Here is a 24,365-nt window from a genome sequence, read left to right as displayed (position 1 = left end):
GAAACAACTTTAAATGGGAAAATCAAGTCATCATAAAATAAAATTTAAATTCAAAATTAATTTAAGCTTCATCACGAAGTTGATGAATTGCATAACGGAAGGTGTCATGAAAAAATTAACTCTTCTCATAACGATTTCCTGTTGTTGGCGAATAAATACTCCCTGAGATGCATAAGCTATTTAGTGTGCGTCAGGAACAGGGAAAGTATCGTATTATCTAAACACTTTAGACCGATTTTTAAATTTACAACTTTTGTGTCTAGTAACGCAATAAAGTTATTTGTTAAAAATTTCACACTATTGTTGATATAATTCTATTGTAATCCCGACAGGCTAAATGTAGTGATATAGTGAAGGTCCAATCAGTCATAAGATCATTTGTTTTCCTTTCGTTCATTAATCAATAATGAATCAGCAGTCACAAGTGTATATTTATGGTATGGTTTCTTGGCAGAAAGTCAGCCTTTTCTGTTATTTCTGTGTTAATAACAAGGGCATTATAAAAAATGTTTCTGATTTATCAACCAGTTGATGATGATTGATTACAACCAATGATCAAATCTGATTGCATGATGAACTGATTATTCTTATCTGACACTGTTAAAATTGTAAGCACTTTCAATAGGTTGACCGGTCATATCTATAGCAAGATAGTTAGATATTTCAATAAGGTGTAATACGAAAATGTAGATTTTCGAATTCGTCAGTCTATCTACCGTCTGTCACCTAGCTATTGGAAATTTATTACATAGATAATGTGTGAAACTATCAAATCAATGTATCTTTTATTTCGTTAAATAATTACTAACGTAAGTTAAGACAATCAGTTAAACTATAAGCTGACAAAAAATAATTTAATTAAAAAAATATTTCAAACTTTTCTCTTTCCATACACAAATAGTCTAATTTGTGCTGAATAAAGCTTTTAATTTATCGTGAACCTTACGTGTTTTTATAACAATTTTATTAACTTCGTATATTACTGGATCAATAATAATCTGTCCATAAAATTCTTCTACAGTTTTGTTATTCTGTGCTAAAATTTACTGTATATTATTTATTCCTTAATAAAAGTTTTTTAACGTCTAGTATACATGAATTATGTTTTCAAATATTATGGATGTAAGAAAATAATAAAATAATGGCATACAAATAAAAATATATTGTAAATTTATTATTAGCACAATGTTTATAGATTATTGTTACTTTTTGTTTCATAATATCTAATATTTGAGATACTAATTTAAAAAATATGTTATCCTTTTTTGCTGAACCATTAAAAACATTCTGTATTTAAGACAGATATTATATGTATCCTATGCACTAAAAGCTATTTTTGCCCGAAAACGATTTCGCTACCTAATGTCTTTGTCATCTATAGGCTTTCTCAGATTATCGACATGATTTGTTTAACTATTTGGTATTCCACCTACAGAGCTAATAGCTGTTTTAAATACTCCGTTCACTGTTGTTTTCCTTTTCAAGTGATTAAATAATTTAAAACTCAATGGGTGGTATTAATTAAGTACATATTTCGCATTATTTAAATGTTTCATTAGTTAAAAAGTTTATTAGAAACGGCGATATACATATACTGCGATCTAACAAATGGAGATCTAGTATTAGCTATGACGAAAAAGCTACATCACCTTTAAATTTAAGTGACAAGAATATGTTAATAGATTATTTTAATGCACTACGGTGTCAGTTACGTCTGAAAGTTTGTAGCGTATTAAAACGAAAAGATTAACAGAAAATATATTTCAAAGAATGCTTTAAACGTTTTTACATATATGTATAAAATTATAAAAATTCGCTTAAAAAATTCCGAGCATTTATTAAAATAGTAATATAATGAAGACATTTTTAGCAATTTATGTTATTTATGTTACAAAAAATTGCAACAGGTTATTTAGACTGGCGTCACCAACAAGCTGTTGAAATTTGTAGCTCCCTTTAGAACACATTAGTACAACAAAAATATAAAAACTGGGACAAATTTTCCTGGGCATTTATATTTAATAGGATTATTTTTCACCTATCGAAATTTATTACTAGTGGTGTGGTGTTAATATCAGAAGATTAAATTAATATAAACAATTAATTTAACATAATAGTTATAATATAGTATACACAAGTCTAATTTTTCAAACAAGCTGTAACAGTATTTGGTAGACCTATTAATTAAATTCACGATCATCCTTCTTCTCTTCACCTTCTGTGAAAAAAAGAAAAACATTCCATGTCATGAGATCTGCAGTATAAGTTTTTTTTATTAGATATGAAACATTTATGTTTATTATGTGATACAGGTTTTACAAATTATATTATAGGTTGGAGAGTCAACAATATAATTTATGTGTAAAATAAAAAACGAACAACCTGAATAAATGAATTCAAATTAGGCTGATTACGTTAAGCATGGAGGTACTTGCATTAAATTACGACAATACCCAAGAATATTGTCGATAAAAGAAATCAGTGCTTGAGATTCGAAGCAGCAGGACCTTAAAAATAAAAAAGAGACAAACACAGTACTCGGGACGTATTTATACATCAACTTCGTTGTATGGATATAATGATTTCGGTTTTTTATAGATGTCGTGCCAGGAACCACATTTCTTTCAATAACATTTGTAGAATGAATATATTCAGACATGTCAAAGATGCTCTACCAGCAAAAAGTCAAAGCGAACTGAACAACAGGTTCTTAAAGAAGACGGAATAGCTAACTCGACTGGAATAAAATGAAATTATTAGAAAGATATCTTCTCACGAAAGTATCTGGAATGATCCAGGATAACTTCTTTAGCTGAAAATTGTTTTATGATTTATGATGCACCCGAGGCGCATTCAATTACTAAACTGGCTCGTTTTTTAACTGAAATATTCATTAAAATGCCGGACTAATTGTAAATACTATAGAGCAGGTCGTTTGCATTCATTGGTACTCAACCTGGTCCATATTTCAGACCCTAAGTTTGTAAAGCCATAACGTGCTTAACGTATCAGTTAAAGTACTTTGCATTAATTGGTAACAGATAACCGTTAAAACGAAGAAGTATTGAGTTTTGTCACCTTATGAATAAACAGTTCAAAAGCAAAACGTACTTTGCGAACAAATTTATGAAACATCTTTTAAACTCCATTGAAAGTACTAATAATTTGTTTTGTTACTTCTTAGTAGTTAGTCACAGGTACTTTTACAAAAATAATACTAACAATTAGTTTGTTTTCATGGGCTGACGTCCCAGAAGTTCAAGACATGGCAATAAATTCTGCACAAACTCGACAAGTCTGATTAACATCAGTTTATTGAAGAAAACTGGCTAGAAGTATCTTTGGTGTTTTATTTAAGTTTTCTATAAATAAGTGGGTTATACCTGAATGAATGAGGCGGATAGTTGTTGAAAGTCTAACACGATGTTTTTCTATAAATTTAATCATACAATTTAAGTTGCAAAATATTCCTACCTTAACTTAACATCCCCCAACCTCAGTGATAAAAATAAGTAGTATTTAATCTACCTGACGACGGTACCTATTAAGTACTGAACCACGTAGGTATACCATAGTTACCGCAAATAAAACACCTTGAAACTTAAATTATATTACAAAATTTATATAAAACATTGTAAACAGTCATATGCAACATTTTTAAACAGTAAATTAACATATGTAATCTAAAGATTAATGTCACATTTATTTTAAACACTACACCTACATAGAACGCTAAAATTAACGTTTAAATGAATTTTTTAATGAAATTTATTCGGAAATCGTATCTGTCGTGCTGTTTTTATTTATCACGTAATCATGGAAATTTACTTGGAAGTATAGATCCTAATCATTTTACGAACTTTTGGCAGAAATTTCTTGGAGGATGAATTCAACAAAATTTCAAAATAATTCTGCATAATTGCAGGTTTACAACTAAATACTTATATACAAATACGTGCCAAAAATTTCCTTTGGTATAGCCATGATTTCAAATGTGCACAGAACAGATAATCTTGTCTTGAAACGTGTCGTTGAAACGTCTTATAGGCTTGAATAACACGTGGAAACTGATAATGGTGATAAAATTTCAGTTAAATTTTACTGTTACGTTGAATGGGTGATTAAAATCGGCGTGGGTAAAACTCAACAATTTGTTTCTTACTAACTAAAATTCACACGACTAACTGCATAGCGATTATGGTGATTTAACTTCTGAGGTGAATACTTGAAATGTTACTGAAAAATGTGCGTAACAATGAAAATAATGTACAAACTAATTCCGCCGCGACTTGTTTGTCTCTTCTTAACACTCGCTGGACTCGGCTCGACTGAATAATCATCGTTCCCGGTGACCTCTATTTAAAACTATGCGTTTTTCGTTTAGAATTTTAGTTTTCACGAGAAGTGGCACTTTCAATTTTTTTGGTGAATTGTTGTTTTAAATGTCTATCTGATGAACTAAAAGTTGGTTGTTAAGATTCTTATTAGTAAATGAATTATAAATAAATGTGTTATAAAGACTCAAAATCTCGTTTATGCATTTTGCACGTATAATACCATAATGTTTTGACGTTTTCAGTAAAGCTAGGAAAAACCGTTTTTACAATGCTGTTACAGGAACGTTTTGCAAACTTTGTCTCATTCAAGTTACAAAAGATCAAACACTGACAAAAGAAAATACCAGATATTTCAAGTAATTCAAATAATAAGTACTTACTTAAAAAATGTTTAATTTTTATTTTAGCTTAAATATATAATAAACATAATCACTTTAATTAAACATTTAAAATTTTTTATAGTTTTCTGGTGTCATAATCTTGCATTGTTTAAGCCGATTATGCTCAGTAACAAATATAGTTAATTGTGGTGTTAATTGTGGTCTAATTTTAATTCTTCTTTTTTTTAACTTATTTATTGGAATTATAAAAAAAAATTAATACAACTCTGCAAAATAATATGGCAGCCCTAACCCTAACATCAAATCAAGACATATTTTTTGACTTGTACTTTAATTCTTCGTTTCCCACCTCGACTTTGGTAAATCATAACCCACTAACTGCTATAGGTTGACATTAACATTACCTCAAATAATAACCTTTTAACAAATTACTCATCTGTATTTATTAACGTTTAAAAATAGTTACGAGAACATTTGATAATAACTGAATGACTCATTATTTTATTTCTGTCCGACATATTGCAACTTTTATAGACCAATTACATAACGCTTTTATATGTTGCCTTGTCACTTTTAATAACATGTAACCAACCATATCTGATTATAAGTAATATTGATCAAATTTGCATTCGATTGTAACAGGATCATCATAAAGATTAAGACAAAATCAGTTCTAGATACGGAAACGAGTTTATATTTAAAAACACCCTCTACAAAAAATTAAGCATTGACACTACTTCCGATTTAAGGAAAATTCTGGACTAATGAATTGACAGCTAACTATTTTCATACAGTCTTTTTGCACTAAACATTAAATACTTAAACACTATTGCTACGATGTCTTTACAACAGCCGCCCTTTCATCTTTTTGAATTATAGTGCTACTACAAGAATTTTATAGTAGGTATGAGAATATTTAAGATAATAATAGTGAAATTAAACTGGTGTTTCCCGATAAAATGATTCATGCAATAAGGTTAAACTTTCAGTGATATTGTTTTATGAGTTCTACAGCAATTAAGTCACAACTCATTCTTACGTTTATGACTTTGCTTATCGATTAGTAGTGCCATAAACACAATTTAGAAGTCGGTCTATGCACTTGAAAAAAACCAGAAGAAACAGATTCCGAGTCCAATTAATAAGATAACAATTTGGAATATTTAATAATGTTACATAGGAGCTTGGAGGTACATTAACATGTCGTTAAAACATAAATGTCATAAAAAATTTAATGTTGCGAGTTGTAATTTTATGACTATTTAACAAATACCTCTACCTGCAATAAAAAAAAGCACTAAAATAAAGAAAATAATAAAAGCTGCAATAAACAAGTAACAGAGAGGTTTTCAGGTAATGGCAATAATTGTCTTTTAGGAAACTAGGCATGGATCAAGAAAAGTACGTTTTAAGAGCTTTTAACTGACATTCTGGTGTGATTTAATATGACATCTTATTACAGGGTTCCAGCAAGTCAAAGTAATAAAAATAGTCCACGATCGTATATCTGTCTTCTTTTAGATACTGAAGGTGGTAATGTAGACAAGAGTTATCGCTCATTTATGATTTGCGGCATTCAATTGGTGTTGTTGCCTCACCTATTGTTGCAGCAACCAGATAATATGACTTTACTCGGAAATCATCCCATCCTGTTATGTGATGGGTTAAATAACTCAGAGGCGTAGAAAATTTTAAATCAATTTAAGATCACGTGAAATTGAATTTTATACTTACACGGACGACGATACTTCCACTGAATATTCAAGAGGAAATTGAGCAGAATAAATAATATTTTTTTTGTCATACCTATTCAAATTTTATGAGAGTCTGGGACTATATAAAACATGCAAATAATATACGTGCTGTTGCAAGAGCGAATATTAAATCGACTGTGATATGACCAAATTTACAACCGATTATCCTCCAATAGAGAGGAATCGCTGCAACAAAAGCAGTGATGGGAAAATCTCGATTGCGGTTTGGGTTACACTTAATCACCACCAGAATTCCCATCAAATTACAGAGAATTTTAGTGGAGGTATAATTAAGAGGATGATCATCAACTTTCAAAAATTACAGTCTTTGCAAGGTCGAATTCCATTTTTCTTCGTCATTTTGTTTTAACACGCAAGGGTTTAAGACGAGGAACAAAACGTCCACCAAGTTGCCACAAGAAACGATGTGCAACCACGTAAATAAATACTAATTCCTTTCATTCACACTCCAGATCTTTTTCAAATAACCGTAAAGTCAACACAGTTAATCTCATCAGAGCAACGATGGAGAGGACGATATCGCCCAACCGACTTCAAATAAATGAAAATGACCGAGTCAAGCGCGATACCTGTTCCATCAAGAACCTAACGATGAGCATTTCAACGCTAAGACAACAATTTTAACAAGTTTAAAAAGCTAATTCCATTTCCTTTAGCGTAAAATAAATACCATCAATTTATTAAGATATTCCAATAATATTATATTATAGGATCGAGTGGAATACACTTACTTGCACTTAAAAGCTTCTCCAGGATGTTGTAATTTTATCTTTTATTTTGCCAAAATTTTCAAAACCTGTATCATTCAGAAATAAAAAAATAAATAAATGCAGTTTAATCACATTCAAAATAATTCTTTGAGAATTTTATTCAGTCTGTTTAAACACAATTAGTGATTCGCATCTGTGCATTTTTTAACATTTGTCCTAGTCAAGAGTTGTGAGCAAAGTATTATTACACTTATTTTTGCAGACCAATTCAAATACGTGTTAAGAGTCTGTTTGCTTCTATTAATTAATACAAGTGATATTCATCTCTGTTAGATACTGTGCTTAAAAAAATAACGATCTAATTTGATGATCATTGCATGAAAGGTAGAATAAATATCTTCTTACTAAATAACAAACTATTGGCTAATAAATATATTATAATGTATTAATTTCTGTAATTATGTACGTTTCTTTTACTTTCAGCTCTGTTCAACCACAAACGGCAGTCAAATAGGTACAAAGAATTTACGACAAATATTTTGTTTTTTTTTAATGGGTGGTCGCTTTTGAACAACCGAGAGAAAAATTATACACGCAAATGTACTTCGAAGACCTCACAACACGCAGTTCCAGCGAAAACTTCGGTGCATTTTAATCATTTCTCTAAGGGTGAGTTACCATGAAAAGACCAAACATCGATTTAGCTAAAACTTGAACGCATCACTAAATTTGCGATTGTTAGTAGTTCATCTGCTGCTAACGCCGGTAAATAAATTACGAACCCAACGAAATAGAGCTGTCAACGGCGCTGCAGGTGGTAAAGATCTTCAGCTAACAAGAGCACGCAATTGTTTTTAGCTAACATAATACTAAGCATGATTTATTGGGTCTTCAGGTTAGCTCTTAAATTGCCTGAAATTGTTTAACTGCTTTCGGTAAGTGCCGGTTATTAATTAATGTTGTAAACCTATTTAATAGATCCACAACGGCGACAACTGTAACATTGTGTAACATAAATCATAAAACAATGGGCTAGAACTGCACCACTATTAATAACACAATTTATAACTTTTGTTTGTTGAAATATGTAGTTACCCTTCGGGCGATTTCTCTTTGATGAAACAATAAACTAGAAACACGTAATGGGTGTTTCAATTCTGTGGCGACTTGAACATTTTTCAATGAAAAATGGTGCAAAAGAGCAATGACTGCTGTCATTTTTAATGCAGTCCGCATACTTTGAGATTAGTTGTGTAATTTCTAACCTCGGAACTTGAATCAAGCATAATCCAGAGATGAAGAAAGTAAATGTTGCAAATTAAACGCTACCAGCTAGTTATCCTAGTCGTAAAACGAAATAACGGAAATTTTATTTTGTTTACACAATTTCTTACAACTGTTGACATACCTCAACAAGTAATATTATCTTTGAAATCTAAAACTCACGTTAACTGTGAGCGAAAGAATCTATAATGGATCTATGTTATTTTCCGTACTAGATGAGGTATGATGTGAAGGGAAAACCATGGGAAATTTTGTAATCTAGAAAACATAAAATTCACGGAAAAAACTAACAATTTGCACAGAAAATTATAATTATTTATAATTGTCAGTAATACAGCGAATCAATATGGGTTTCACTCTTTAATAGTGCTCTTGGAAAAAATTACAATTTTTCCATTTAAAAAGTAACTAATTATTTACACGTAACTTTTGATTTTAATTTATCTTATAACAATTATTTATACCTATAACCCTAATTTTACGAATAACATGATTGAAAGTAAAAGAATCATTTAACTATTTAATAGTTATGAAATATTTAGTTCAATAACTCATGAAACGAAGTTTAGAAAAATTTGTGTCCGCTACATTTTAAATACCTACTGTCCAATTTACTTATTAGCAGTGTTGTTAGTAATAATAACCGTGGTAATGTTAACAATACCCGGAATATTGTTAACGGAACTAATAGCATGGAAAACAAAAACTTGGTATCATACAGGAAAAACACATTTTTTTCAAACACTCAATACTATTAAACAATGTATTTTTGTACAGAGTCCAGAGTACGCGTATTTAATAATCTAATTACTCTACTAACAAATTTTTTTCACAGCCCTTGTATCAAGTCAAAAATGGCAAAATATAGCAATTTATAAGAACTTTGTCTGCTTTATTTAGACAACCAAAAACCACAGGACTCAATGAATCACTACACTTTGTTATTAGTATGCCAACACAATCAACTCTACAAAATTATTTTATTATTAAAGTGCGGTCGTACAAAAACGTTTGTGTCTCAACGCATTCGCTCACTAGCTCCACGAACAACTTTCACACAAGTCTGTGGCAAAAAATAAGCTTTTAACATTACATAGGTATAAATTTTAAGATACACATATGAAAACAAAAGTATAGTATGTATAAGTCTTTTTTACTGTGAAGTTAAATGAATAAGTAAACTACGTCTCAAAATGAACGACATTTTAAATATGATTCTTCCAGTAGTGTAATCAATATCAAACCAGTATTATGGTTACCAGAATGACTCAAGATTTCCAAATTTAGTCATGAAGCGTCATTAGGTACAATTTAGTACGATTTCAGATTATAATTAAATGATTAAAATTCAACATCTTTTTAATGATTAAAGCTATTAATTACTAAAAATTATATAATGCTACAGTAATGACCAAAGAGACACATCTGCACATTAGCAAATTGCTGAAATTTTTAAGTAGCTCTACATTCTAAATTAAATTAATCATTAATTAATTTTTAAGCCGCTTAAAATTAATTAGGTAGGAACATAAAAGGCAATAAAAATATATTTATGTGTATTTCGAACATATTTTAGAACATCAAGAAAAATTGTTTAATATAAAACCGTTTCTATATTTGAATAATTTGGCGATAAATACTTGCATGTACTACCCAAAATGACATCTGACATCTATCGTTAGCGTTGCGACAAAGTCAACGAAGTTCTTCGTAACAGAAAGTACCATATTTGAAAAACTTAATAATCGAATAATATTTTACGTCGTATACGATTTCAAAAATTTAACACTGCGCAACAATTTCCAACTTCTTGTTAAACTGTAAAATGAGTTATGTCAATTTAGATGGGACACAGATAAATGTTTGCTTTGGAAGGAAATAATTGCAGTGCTATGTTCAATCTTTGTTTTTAGATTTTTATGTCAAACATAATGTCGTTTTAGATTTCACTTATACACTTGCACTTAATACATAGCAACAATTATCTTTACAATTGTGCTGCACGTTTTTAGTGTTCTGCCTCTCTTGCTGTAAATGAGTATGTGATTATATCGAATAATTTATATCAAAACCCTTCTACGTTTTTTTCTCAAAAACGCGTGACACTATAACTTTAAAGTTACTCTTGACCAGCGTAATAATAACAATAAACAATTTTCTAGATATTAGAACAGATTATCGCAAGAATCTCAGATTGACACAGTTTAAACTGTTATAGTTTAAATTTATCATGATATCTTGAAATTAAATATGATTATTATTATGTATTTCGCTTCAATTACAATCAGAGTCATATTGCTTTGTTTCCTTTGCACGGTTCAATGAACCAAATTAATTTAATCTTCTACAAATTATTAAAAAATGTAACGGTAATTGAATAGCTTCAATTGTCTCAAACAGATTTGCTGTAACTGATTTGTTTGTTCGTATCGTACATGCAACAAAATATCTTAAATCAACAGTCAAATTTACATGTTTGTTACATTTTGAAGACTATTATAGTATGTTTTTTGAAAACTGAAAGATAACTAAGTATTAGATGTAAAAAAATCTCAGCATATACAAGTTTGATTTTTTCTAATTGTCTTTTTTTAATTTTACAAGTAATCACAAAAATATTTCTGCGATTAACGTTAAATTTGATGACTTACTCCGTTTAAAAAGTTGATGACGTCACATTAAAAGAATCATAAGTAAATTTTTTCTGACTATAAAATATTTTTGTTTTTTTTTAGCTGCTCACCTATATTCCCTAATATTCACAATATGTTACATTATAAACATCAAAATGTGTATACTTATATATCTGCACCGAAAAGTTGATGATATCATCTTTAAAAATATTAACGAAATCTCTACTGAAAAATTTATGCTTGCATGACATGCATTTGTATTTGACTTAGCAGTGTTTAAATAATTTGACATATTTTTAATTAAGACGACATAGAAGACTGATTCTTACTGATACGAGTGAGAGTTTCTACTAATCTATCATCTTAAAATAGCGAAAAAATTGATAAATCACAAATACTTTCACAATGAATACACGTCAGCTTTGCCTCATTTTGAATAATCATAAATAAAGTTTTAACGTAAAATGTATGAATTATTTATCACTTATTTATTATAAGTATAAATAAAATTTGAATTAACTTGTTTTAAATGTGAACAGTCATTTTCATACATAATACAAGAAATCGAAAATTTCAATAAGGGTAATTCCAATTTTCTACATTGTTTTAAAAATATATATTGTGAATAACTTTTTACGTAATATCATAATTTTTAGTTCATTGTTAACGACCATGTTAACGTAAAAATTAACGTCATGCAAATGTTCACTAGTTTTGTCGACAATTCTTTGTATAGGTGACATCAGTAGCCAAAAAGATTTATTTTATTTTATTAACAATATAATTATTAATAAAATAGTATGAGATACATGTATTTGTTATGAAAATGGATACAATTTATAAAAATGTCAGAAAAATGTAAGATAATGTTTGTTTTTATTTAACGATTTGAATAATGAAGCGATTAACAGGCACCCACACAATGCTTGTCTGCAAATTTTTACCCCACATTGTTTAAATATATAAAGTTCTCTTAATTTATTAAAAATCAATGCCCATTTGATCATTGATAGAATTTTTTGGGCAACTTTTGGAAAGTGACAATTGAAATAGTTGACAAGTACGCAACCACTTTTTTTGAAGATGCAGACATTTGGTTGAAATGTTTTTTTTATTTATCAAAATTATGTTTTCTTCCTTGTGTGAGTTATTTTGATACAACATATATTTTACTGGCAACGAAATAAAATTATCTAATAGTTTGCAAATTGTACATTATATACCTAAAAATAACCATATAGCTTAAAATATTCATATTGTGATAAATCGCCTAAACTATATAAATTTTAATAAGTGGATTTTAATAATATTCTAAACAAGCGCTGTTGTGTATAAATAGCTGCACACAAATTAATTTAGTAATACAAATGACAACGAAAAAGGTTTTATTGTACGCCATCAACATCCATTTAAAGCAGTTGAAAAAATTAGATAAACATTTAAATAACAGCAACATTAAAAAAGCAATATTCCTCTGTTGCTAAATTAACAAATTTTTCTTGCAAAACAGATACATTTTTATTGGGTTCACATCTTATTAATTGGCGCTGTAAAGTAAATATATTTGAGTCTTTCAGATTTCCATGTAATCTTTATTTTACATAAATTTACTTTAGGTTTTGCTAATATTTATTTACGAAAATTGGGCCAACGGCAAACTAACTTTCCTTGAATGCAGAATGATGAAAAAGTTAAAGAAGATAAAAATTCAAAGAATATAAAATGTATGACAAAGAAAATATTTTAAAATTGTGCTACAGTTCCAACTAATTTGCATTCATTAGAAACAAAAATATTAGTTTATAGGATAAGCATCCTTCAACCGCAGTTTTTTTTAGGATGTCGTATATTAAGTAAAGACTTAATTTCAAGACCAATAGATTATGTAAATTAAATATTATCTGTGTAATCTTAGTCAATAAAAAAAAACAGGCATGAATCAGTGCTGATAGATGTATTTTATGGTTAATGCAAAAGTTCACCTGATGATGTATGCAGATAAGACCACATGCACAAAAAGTGCGAAGATTTCCCGCGGAAAACCACTAGGGCGCATGCTGAGTCCTCAGCGAATTCATTTGATTACCACCTTCACAAATCATCACTGTACATCACACGGTAATTTTATCCATCACACAACCGACATTTCATGTTAAACATTTAAACGAGAGTTCAAAAAATCGGAAACACTTCCTCACACACCCAACTTCAAAATGTCACTATCAACAAATTTCAACGACGGCAATATACAGCTTTATTTGATATGCAATAAACCACCATTGTTTAACTTGTTATTAACGAAGTTATGACAGCATTAAACATTGTTAGTACGATTTTTTGTTTTATGTAATAAACGCAACTATTGACAGTGAATCCGGCCCTAAAAAAGTCCGCATTATTCTGTCGGCGATTTTCGAACTCTTCGCGGTCTTATGGGCAAATTTCGCGTGCGTTTAGAGATGCGGATGGACCGATACTTGGTCAGTGATGCCGTGTACTCCTTGTGTCTGTATCACCTGCTTAACGTACCTGAGAGAACAACCAATCCAGAACCACAGTACCCCACCAACCCTACTTACTATGTAGGTGATAATTACAACTTATACACTATCAACCACATTCGATCACAACTATGCGATCGCAACAGTTCTTCAATTTGGCACAATCTCTTGCGAATATTAATCACGGCATTGTCATTAACAAAACAAAGACCCAAGTTTTAACAAAAATTAATTATTGGAAACCGATTAATTGCTTATACTAACCAAACAAATAAAATAATAAAAACACATGTTATAAATTTGTTGTGTGCTCGCTAGACATTTAGCTCCGAATACAAAATTGCGTTGTGCAACAGGTTTATTGAAGAACGCTATTTTAATAACAACTGCTCGATGAGAAGCTACTTACAACATATTAGATGCGTTAAAATGATTATAAATTACACGTGTGTGCTAGTAAAATAGAAGTTTATAATATATTAACATTATAATCGAGCTTCAACAAAGCTAAATATATGCATCGATAAATCAGTGTTAAATTATGTGAGTCCCTAGGCACATTTATTTTACGTAAACCGGAAAAATATTTTATTGGTCGTGACTAATGTAATCGATTGGCATCTTTTGGCTAAGACATCATTTAAATACACATATGTATATATCTTCTTCAAGGCAAATTGGCAAAGAGATGTGAAATTTGGAATTATGTATCAAATTACTCGAACAACGAATACATTGACCAGTTTGAATTGTAAAATTGTGTAATGTCCCTCAATTTTCTCTTTTGGTTTTCATTATTTATTTTTACATATTTTAAATACTGTAATGTGATGCACTTTAATAGAGCTTCAAATTAAACATTGACATTGACTTTGCTTCTGTATCAAAGTATGATATAATTTTAATTTTTTTGTAGTTAATAATACATACTTAGGTATTATTTGCAATTATACTTACTATATTTTTTTAAATAATAATAAAAATAATAATCTGCAAATGTTACTGGATACTTTCTCTAAGGCCGTCTATGATTTCTAATAATGACATCAAGCCTGAAGGACAGGGACAGAATTTTAGCAAACCTGTTGTGGACTAATTGCTATCAGCTATGAAATTTGCTTGTAATGTTGTTTCTGTTAATCGAAATTACTTAGTCCTATTGTCCATAGTAGAGATGAAATACGAAAGTAAATATACTATACCTTGTATCTATTGGAACAAAATAGTTACAAAAATGCGTTTTAATTTATTATGTTAAATAAATTTAGAAAAGAAATTTTAATACCACAACAAAAAATAAGTTAAGTAACACATTTTTTGTGATATTAAAATATGTTTAAAAGTTTACTTGTTTTAAATACTTTGAATTAATAAAAGTAATGCTTCACAAATAGTAATCATAAGATAAGGCTACATGATTTTAAGACGACAATAAAATTTAAAAAAATAACACAAATTGTTATCTAAACCACGAATGGTATATATATTTAGTATTTAAACATAAAATATGAGAAATATTGCGCCTGTAGCGTATGTGATATTTTTGCAATATTTATTGAAAAATGACTTCCGAAAATATCGGTGATCATTGTCCTGGAAATTTTCTAGCGAAATAATTTTCACAACACTCTTCAAAAATTGGTTACGTCACGCATACGTAATTTAATTAATATCTTTTCCAGTTTTAAACAAAGAAAAGGGAAGAGTTAGACTGAATTCATTTTAAATTTAATGTTGTGTCAAATGAACCTAATAAAGATGTATTTTCTAAAACTTAGTCAAAGAATAATGTCATTATAATAAGTACGAGTAATGCAGCGATACATTTTCTACGTTTACTATGTTTGTACAATTTTTTCGAATTTGAAGTCACTTTTGACCTGTTTACATACAGTTTTAACATAGACTAGTATATTCGATAAAAAAAATTGTTTGGTGTTTTGATCTCTGGACAGAAATATAGATTTCAATGGCAATTTTATCATTAATAATAATAACAGTGTTTTAAAAAAAAAACGAAGCTATGTTAAATTTTCCCCATAGCGCGTACATAGTATAAAATAAAACTTTTGATTTAAAATGTTTTAACCGAATATGAATAAAGATTTATTGCCTTAATTAAAGCATCATATCTTAAACATTCTTATTAGTCAATATTAACTTTGTTTATTATTTCACAAAAGTCACGATATATTGACCATAAACAGGTTTTTATGGCTGTAGTTTAATTGCTCTTGTTAAAAAGTATGGATTATTATGAAAGTTTATATTTTAAGTAGTTAAGTTAGATTTCTGTATAGTCTTAACTTTCATTTAAAAATTGCAGAACAAACAAAATTTATTTATTTATCCCCTTCAGAACATTAATAAGATCATCTCAAAAAATGTTTGACATTTTTGAATGAAAAACTTCCACATACATAACTTTTCAAACTTGATAGACGTTATTTTAAGATTAGTAAAAGGGAACCAATTTAATATGGTACATTTGTATAATAACTTTACCAAAAATATATATAGAGGACGAAGCATTTTTTTGTAATGTAGAATGCTCTTCACTAATAAGTATTTTTTTAATAAAAGAGCACTCCTAAGTGTGAAATTATTAATAAACGATGGTGGTTTTATATTTTTAAATACTGAACAGCCTATACACTTAAGCACGTGTGTATAATATGAACAGCTTAATCCGCCTTGTCTGACATTCTGCAAACAACCGATGCAAATTTGAGCTGACAACTACAATTTTTACGCAAAAGCTGCTCAAGAACAAAAATAATAAATCGAAATTCCATGAGTTACGTGAAAATAATTACTATTTATTAATTAACATGCTTGTTAGAATGTAAGTACTTCCAACTATGAATAGTAAGCGTATCGAATTACCTTTATTAACAAAACAAAGGTTTATATCCTGTTCTCGGTATTAACGTTGAATATTCAAAATTTTCATTTAATTGATTTATTACACAACATCTTGTCTAAAGTACCATTAATTAATAAACATAATTTTTGAAATAGTTTCCTCCTTAAAAAACCCACGTGCGGTGAAATCCCGTAGAATTAAAACATGACTGTATTATTAATAAAAACTTTACTTTTTATTCTTAACCAGGAGAATAATCAACTAGAACATACTTAAAATGACTCATTTAATAAATTTTTAAGGATATACGATTCTGGGGATTTGAAACACTTGTTTTTTTTTAGTTTTATGAAGAATATAAGATGAGCTGGACCATCTGAATGTGAATGTTATGTAAAATGACCTTCCCACTAAAATATCGAATATTAATTATAAATCATAATTATTGGTTGTCTCCTTTTAATCAACGACTTCATTAGCAAAAATGCGAATTGAGCCTGCAGCAGCACGCCTTTTCCATGTAACAATTGTTTATAAAGCACCAACAATCCCAAGAATTTCACCCAGTAACATATACTTGTCTGACCCTTATTGCGTAAGAGGTGAATGCAGCTGAGGTAAGATGGGTGCGCTCCCGTTGTTGAAAGACCAAAAATAAAGTTATGACACATTTGCACATCGGAATTCGTTCATTCATCTGATGTGGTAAACAATGATCGAAATGAATGGAAACACAACCGTCAATCGTCTGTATGCATTTTGAACTTCCGATGAGCACAAAGCAACGGAACTACAGCCCACAGCCCCTTTCGACCGTGTACTAACCTTTAATTATACGTATATTTAATATTATGAAAAGCTAGATGTTCATTAATAACCGACAGAACAGCATAAATCACTATAGACAGACTGCGCCGCAGACTATACAATACGTCCTAACGAGATATTAGACATGATGTTCTTGAAAAGTTTTTATCATTGGATGCATTAATATAGCGGAGGGTGTCTCGACATTCATGCTACTAATGCGATAGTTTTGTCTCGGGATTAAAACCCAAAAGATTACGTAAAAATGTGGCATAGAAAGCAGTTCTACACAATCAACTAGAGAAGAGAATTTATGGGATATTTACGAATTTTTGTTTATTCACATGGATGTTATAAATGAGTGAAATTACGACAAAATTAAATTAAGCTAAAGCTGACATTTCTTAGTGATATTTTATGCAAATTGTCGGATTTATATTTCCTTTGGACGTTGAGAAAAATAAATTACCTCGTTCTAAATAATTATAAATCTTGAACAGTTTCATCGTACCTTAATTTCTTTATAAGAAACTCTCGGTTTCTGTCCCACTGCTTCAATCTAGTTCGTATAAACTCAATTGACATCGAAACTTAGTTAACAGCCTTCATTTTATCAGGCATCTGATCAACATAATTCACGATGTTAACTATCTGGATATCGACTATCTAAACGCCAGAAGCACTCTAAACTAGTTATTATAGATGCTTACTTCTTGGTTCGTTGTCTGCTTCATCGTCGGAGTCTCCTATAAAATGTAAGAGAACAAACAAAAAGGCACAATTTCAGTTTTTTAACAATTATGCTTTAAATACCTAGACACCTCTCAACGGCTAAACGTGGTAATTAATTCTTTTGTATTCCGACGGAATTTTTATTAGTTTTGTTTAATAACCCTAACTTTAAATAGCTTGCCATAAAGTCACAAAACCTCTTCAAAACAGCCTCATCTGTATTATTAGACAAACTTTCCGATTGCCTTTAAATCTCAGACACGCCAAATTATAAAATTAATTCGAAATAAAAAATAAATACTTTTCCAGATCGTTATCTTCCTGATATATAGGTAAGTTTATAACTGAAAACCGAACGACATTTTGTAACATCTCAAAGCATAATAAATCGTTCGAATTTTTATAGGTGATGGTGTAACATAGTTTAATTTCATTTTCCGGTTATCTAGAAAACAAGGCCTGCACTTTGAAACACCTGCAAATACGTTATGACTATTAATAGTAATAATATTGTAAAATAATCGTGAAACGTGTCGTGGCTTACAAGAAACATATATTTGTGTTTAAGTAAGGAAACTATTCTATGATGTCGTTACAACTGACGTGCACAATTTTGTATCATAAAAATCTGTCGTCACGACAAAAACGTAAAGAAGACGTAATGCCACATATTTCAGCCATCACTGTGGTCATCTCGAAGTTTCAGTTTTTATTTTCATTCTTGGTGCACTGTTCTGTATCCAAGTTCGTTCACTTGAGTTGATCGCCTTCGGGCGAGTGATTATTAGAAACCCATTTAATTGGCCAAATCTATTTTTGGAATATTTTTATATCGCACCATCACCAGGATTTTTTGCATACCAATAATATAAATAATGCATTCCATGTGACTCATTAAATTTTTTATTGCTATACGGAGATAACGTACGTTATGTAAGCTTACGTCTAGCAAAACTGTGCGAGCATTGTTTTATGGTTGTTCCCATTTATCATTTCATAGTTACAGGAAAAATAACATACACCTAATTATACAATAATATAGGCAACATGTTGGGTTGTTCCTGTTGCCGCGCCAGACAAAATTCAACCTAATTTTATACGTTTTCAAGACATTGTTTTATATATCCTCATGTTGTGTTATCTAACAGATAAACGTGGTTTATGAGTTGTTTTTATCTCAGTAACTCATCACATCGTAAATTCTTTATAAATACTTTGTTTGCATGAACTGCTTGAATATTTTATTTTAAAAAATATACTACATTCTAGGTAATTGTAACTCATCATTAATTTTAAGAAAAACTATGACTAGTTTCAAGTTAATACTAATTCAAATTAGAATAAAAATTTTCAGTTCTACTGTTTCTTTATTGTCTCTTTTCATGCGTATGATCGTTTTCTATTTTTTCAACACAAGTTATGCTTTTAGAGACTTTTTGAGTAAAAAAAAAAGAGAAAACGTGTGCAACAAAATTTTGTTTAATATTGCTGTGCGTAACGGTTATAATAACTAAAGAGCCTTATTTAATGAATAATATATATGGATAAGCTAACAAATATTTGCATGAGAAGTGCATTTTTTTTTAAGTTGTACAGAAAAGTTAAACTTTAAAATTTTAAACCCAAAAAAAACCACATTCTTTTGTAAATATTTGTTTTAAAATATCCAAATAAATCAGTGAGCAAAATTTTGTGATCTACTTATATGAAGTAAATATATTTTCTTGTAGAAAATTCGCCATTTTTTGTCCATTTGAGTTCAGCATAAAGTCTTTAGATGTAAAAGAAACAAAATAAATGTTACTTTTACGTCTTCAAAAGATAAAAAGAAGATTGATATAAATTATTACCCTAATTCTTGTGTAAATAACTGTAGAGTTTCGAAATTAAAAAAATAGTTTTTTAGTATATGCTACCTAAGATGGTTATTTTACGGACTTATTTAAGTCCATAAAAAGAATCTTTTTCGGACTCAGTCGAAAAAATAGTAGTTAGTAGTACCTAAAATACAGTTTTTGGGGGCTAATCGTTGCTATTTTTGGGAACTTCAACTAAAAAATCTTGTTTGGAACACGTACTTAAAAAAGTTTTTACAGACTCATCTGCAACATCTCCAACAGCAACGATACTGTTTTTGTATTAGTAGATTTATAAAATGCATGATGTTATGGTGATTAATAGAATATTGATTTTTGGTTACAACAAACAAAATAACTGAACGTAAAAGTACAGTAAACTCATTTGACATACACGTTGTAAAATTTTATGACTTAAACGGCTTAAGCCAAAGCACCCTTTAAGTCAAACTGGCTATTGTATAACTTAACTCAGTTCACAGCTCGATTATAGCCACCATGGATAGTAATAATCCTTGCGGTTCGGGTCCATAAAACTTACAATAGTCAGTTTGACTCGTAAGGGTGGTTTGACTTAAACCGCTTAAGTCACAAAAGTTTTACAAGGTGTATGTCAAGAGAGTTTACTCCACTTGCAACCCGAAAAGATTTTTCTTCGAAGACAAAATGATGAACATTTCCATAAAGAATCGTTTAGCTTACTGGTCTAGACTGCATACATTTTAATATATGTACTTATCTTCAGTTTTTTAATTGGAAGTGGACGTTTCATATACCTACTTAGATATATTGATACTGTTAACAACATAACACTTCAAATTGAATCAATGAAATAATCATTAAATCTAATTAACCTATTTTCTGTACAATACTATAATCAATTTAAGTACTTAAAAACTTTTCAAAATTATTAGTTACTCACATTGTTAATTCTCAAATATGAAATATATTTAAAGCAGATAACTAGTGGGAAAAATATGGACATTCTCAATTTTTGAGGAGGCCGTAAAGGAAAGAATGTTTATTCACGATTTACCATACTTATAGTAATCTTAAAAAGCTTGCAAGTTTTCAAAGAATTTGGTTTTACAATTTCAGAGTTAAATTGTAAAATGATTTTATACAATTTTGATTTTTTCTCAAAAATCTGGATGTCTAGAGTGAAAACTCGACACGAATTCATGAATCACACATGCAGGAGTATGCAATCCTATAAAATTAAATATATCCCAATGCCAAAAAAAAACAAATTAGTAGTAAGTAAAATGGTACGTTTAACCCCACGTTTAGTTTTTTAATTTGTTATAAGGTACTTCATCATTTTTTTTAAGAAAACAGGCCAATTTTGACGTTGAAGAGGTTTTTTTTGTAAAAATCTCAGTCAACGGTTTGTATATGGATCCGCTGGAATCATGACATCTTTAGAAATCCACAAGTTTTTAAAAAGTAACCTTAAAAATGGCGTGAAATGTAAAAAAAATGCATTTAAAAAACTTCACGACAAAAGTTGGCTGTTTTTATTTTATAAAAAAAACAATAAAAAACGTCAACGTCAAAACTGGTCTGTTTGCTTAAAAAAAATGATGCAGCATCTTAAAGTAGATGAAAAACAGGTCAAAAAAGCTTAAATAGATGAAAAAAATGTGAGGTGAAACGTACTTACTTTACTTTCTACTGATTCCAGTTTAGATATTTCCTCTAAAACGTCCGATAATCCAATCCTTACACCCGAGTCATTCAGATGAGAATTGGATTTGAAATAAGAAACAATGCTTTTGGAATCACCAAAATTTATATTTGTTAAATATAAATTAAAGGACAATTATTGGGCAAAATTCTAAAATGATGTTGTTATTGTTTCAGAGGGCCATAAGCAAAAAACAGAACTATTTACCATGCTTACGATAAGCTTAAATTTTAATTAGCGTTTTACTATCTGCATGATATTCGTAATTCACATATAAAATTTGACAACTGGTTCAGTAGTTTCGGAGATTATCTCTCTAATAAAAATCCAGACGGACAGCAGACAAACAAACAGACGGAAACGGGAGACCTATTGTTTCGTACTGACTTTACACTGTAAAAAGATGCTCTTATTTAATGTTTGCATATATAGTTTTTTATGCCTCAGTTAATTTTTTTTAGGAATTTCTATTGAAACTGTAATTGTAACATCCTGGATATGTAAAAAATGCAGATAATTGTATATAAAAAAAAAGAAGTAAACGGCACAATCCGATACTGTCACAGACGAAAAAAGACGGACAGACGGAAATTGTGAAATTAGATATTCGTCAAAATAACCCTTTAACAATATTTTCTTAGTTTACCGAAATTTAAAAATTTTCTATTTAAAATTTTAATTGACCACCATGCCAATTTAAAAAAATTTCTTAAGAAAAATATATTAATATTTGTCGAAAAAGATTTTCATGATTCGCTATGAAAAATATATTTTCTTGGTAAATAGAGGAATTAGTTTCAGGGGATCAGCGCATTTCAAATCACTAAAACAAATACCTAGGTATGTAGAAGTTTAAGGCGATATAAAATTGTGTTTTATTTAAAAATGAAACTGTTTCATTGTATTTTTAATTTGTTGTATGTTGCATCAAATTTGTTCAAAATATCCACTGCAAAAATGAACCAAATCCAACATTTAAACAATAACAGATATATCAAACAAGAGCTAAGTTAATGTATAGTCAGTCCACAAATGCTACCAAGTCGTAAGTTATCAGTTCTGTCAAAAGTTACCGCAGCAAAAACCAAAAAAGAAAACATGCGAATTAATTATAAATTAAAATAATTCCTGACTAGTTACACTTTTACCTTATTCGTTGTTTTTACATAAATAAAATGATAGACTTTAAAAAACTGAAGCTATGTATACAAGACATGTTAAGATAATCGATAAGTAGATCGATTCATAATTTTCTTTTTGCCATTCCACATAATCAATTCTAAGGAAGAAAACGATTACAAAAATACGGGCAATAGAATATCACAAAACCTAGTTACTAGTGGACATTTCAGATTTTATAATGAATCCTAAACTGAGTTTACAGAGTTTTAGAAATTTAAATAAGATCCTTCAGAGGCATTTGGAAATTAAATTAATTCATTATTTTTAATTCTAATAAATGAAAAAAAAAAATAAAAACGAACAAATAGCATAATTTGTGGCATACTTATGCTTTAATAAATATTGATGTTATAATTTTTTAAATTATCTGTTTAGGTTCGTGGACGGGATGAAGAAATTACATTTTAATTAACTCTGATCTGCATACTTAAATCATGCACTGTCAAACTTAATTATGTTTGTTAAACAACTTCTACATAAATTTTTAAAATATTAATAGATGGCAAGAAACTACTGCTAAGAAACAAACATCGCAAAAACAAACACTTTCTTTATTAATGCAAACAAAAATATTAATTTCAAATTCAGTTTAACACCAACTTAACAATTTAACTTAAACACTTTAATAAAAGTTTTAACGCTGTCACTATTATCTTATTAGTTAATTTCAAGTCACTGTTTAACATACTCGTATTTTAATAGTGTAAATATCCAGAGAACTAGTAAAGATAAGGCTATTCCATGTTCCATGTAAATTTGCTAGAAATTTAGTCCAAAGTATTACACAAAAATTTTCATTCCATTAAAAAAAAGTGTGCCAATATTAAATTTCAAAAGTTAAGAGTTGGTACGAGTATCTACTTTTTGTGAAAAATATTGGTTCTTAATTTACTGAAATTATTGAATAGAATTTTTATGCACTATTGGCAGTAAATTTGAACAATGTTTCAGAAACGTAATGCGTAAAACTAATATTATGTAAATGATTTTCTTAAGCAGAAAACATTCTAGTTTATTGCGTAAAGCAACAAATGCAACAATAATTCTCACCAAATCCATAGCAACCAGTGTTCCATATTTTATTCAAGTTTTGTCGATTTTCATCAGAAAGCTGCAACGGTTTCTCTTTGTACAGCCGTGACGACCAGTTCCGAGTCCATTATAATGGATCTTCTTTAAATTAAGTACCGAAATACTCAAACATACCGCTCTACCACCGCTACTGTTCATAAACTTAAACTTTACACCTGATACGGCCGGTGTCTAATACGCAAGCTTATCAACCCCTCTCCCATTGTCGAATCAACTGTCTTCCAGATGTTGCACTAGACATCTAGGCGAACTGTTATCAAAATGCAATTAACAATAGGAGAAAAACTTCTGCCGGACTAATTCATCAACGTCGCCAGAATGAAGATTGAATTAAGCGAAAACTGCAAGTACAACGGTTGTATATTTTTGTTTTAAAATATAATGTAAATGATACGCACACAATATCTGTGTTATCATGTTACAAAATATATGGATATGGTTGGCAATAATAAGCGGTATGAGTTTGTTAGTAGTTGTGTAAAATTCCGGTATCGAGACCGCAAGTTTCGGATTACATTGGGGATAAACTTCTTTGTAGAGATCGGTTTATCTCGGGTGACTC

The 24,365-nt window shown here is 29.5% G+C and overlaps 1 protein-coding gene across 2 annotated transcripts in view; it reads right to left on the bottom strand.

Annotated features, from left to right (window-relative positions):
- LOC135134552 (protein Wnt-2) overlaps window positions 1-23,914 on the bottom strand; it is an 89,699-nt gene extending 65,785 nt beyond the window's left edge. The window contains exon 1 of one of the 2 annotated variants that reach the window (XM_064063246.1): window positions 23,762-23,914. In XM_064063246.1, coding sequence (XP_063919316.1) covers window positions 23,762-23,787 — 26 coding nt within the window. In that variant the 5' untranslated portion in view covers window positions 23,788-23,914. Of the gene's footprint in view, window positions 1-13,062; window positions 13,555-23,761 lie in introns of those variants that run through there. The other variant, XM_064063245.1, reaches the window with a different exon arrangement.
- Window positions 23,915-24,365: the final 451 nt, after the last annotated feature.

This window comes from Zophobas morio, unplaced genomic scaffold (assembly GCF_036711695.1).
Source record: "Zophobas morio isolate AGI-343-1 ecotype UQ-CSIRO unplaced genomic scaffold, CSIRO_AGI_Zmor_V1 ptg000023l, whole genome shotgun sequence".
In the NCBI taxonomy this organism is placed as follows: Eukaryota; Metazoa; Arthropoda; class Insecta; order Coleoptera; family Tenebrionidae; genus Zophobas; species Zophobas morio.
The sequence above is the reverse complement of the archived record's forward strand: the minus strand, read 5'-3'. Positions and strand labels throughout refer to the sequence as shown.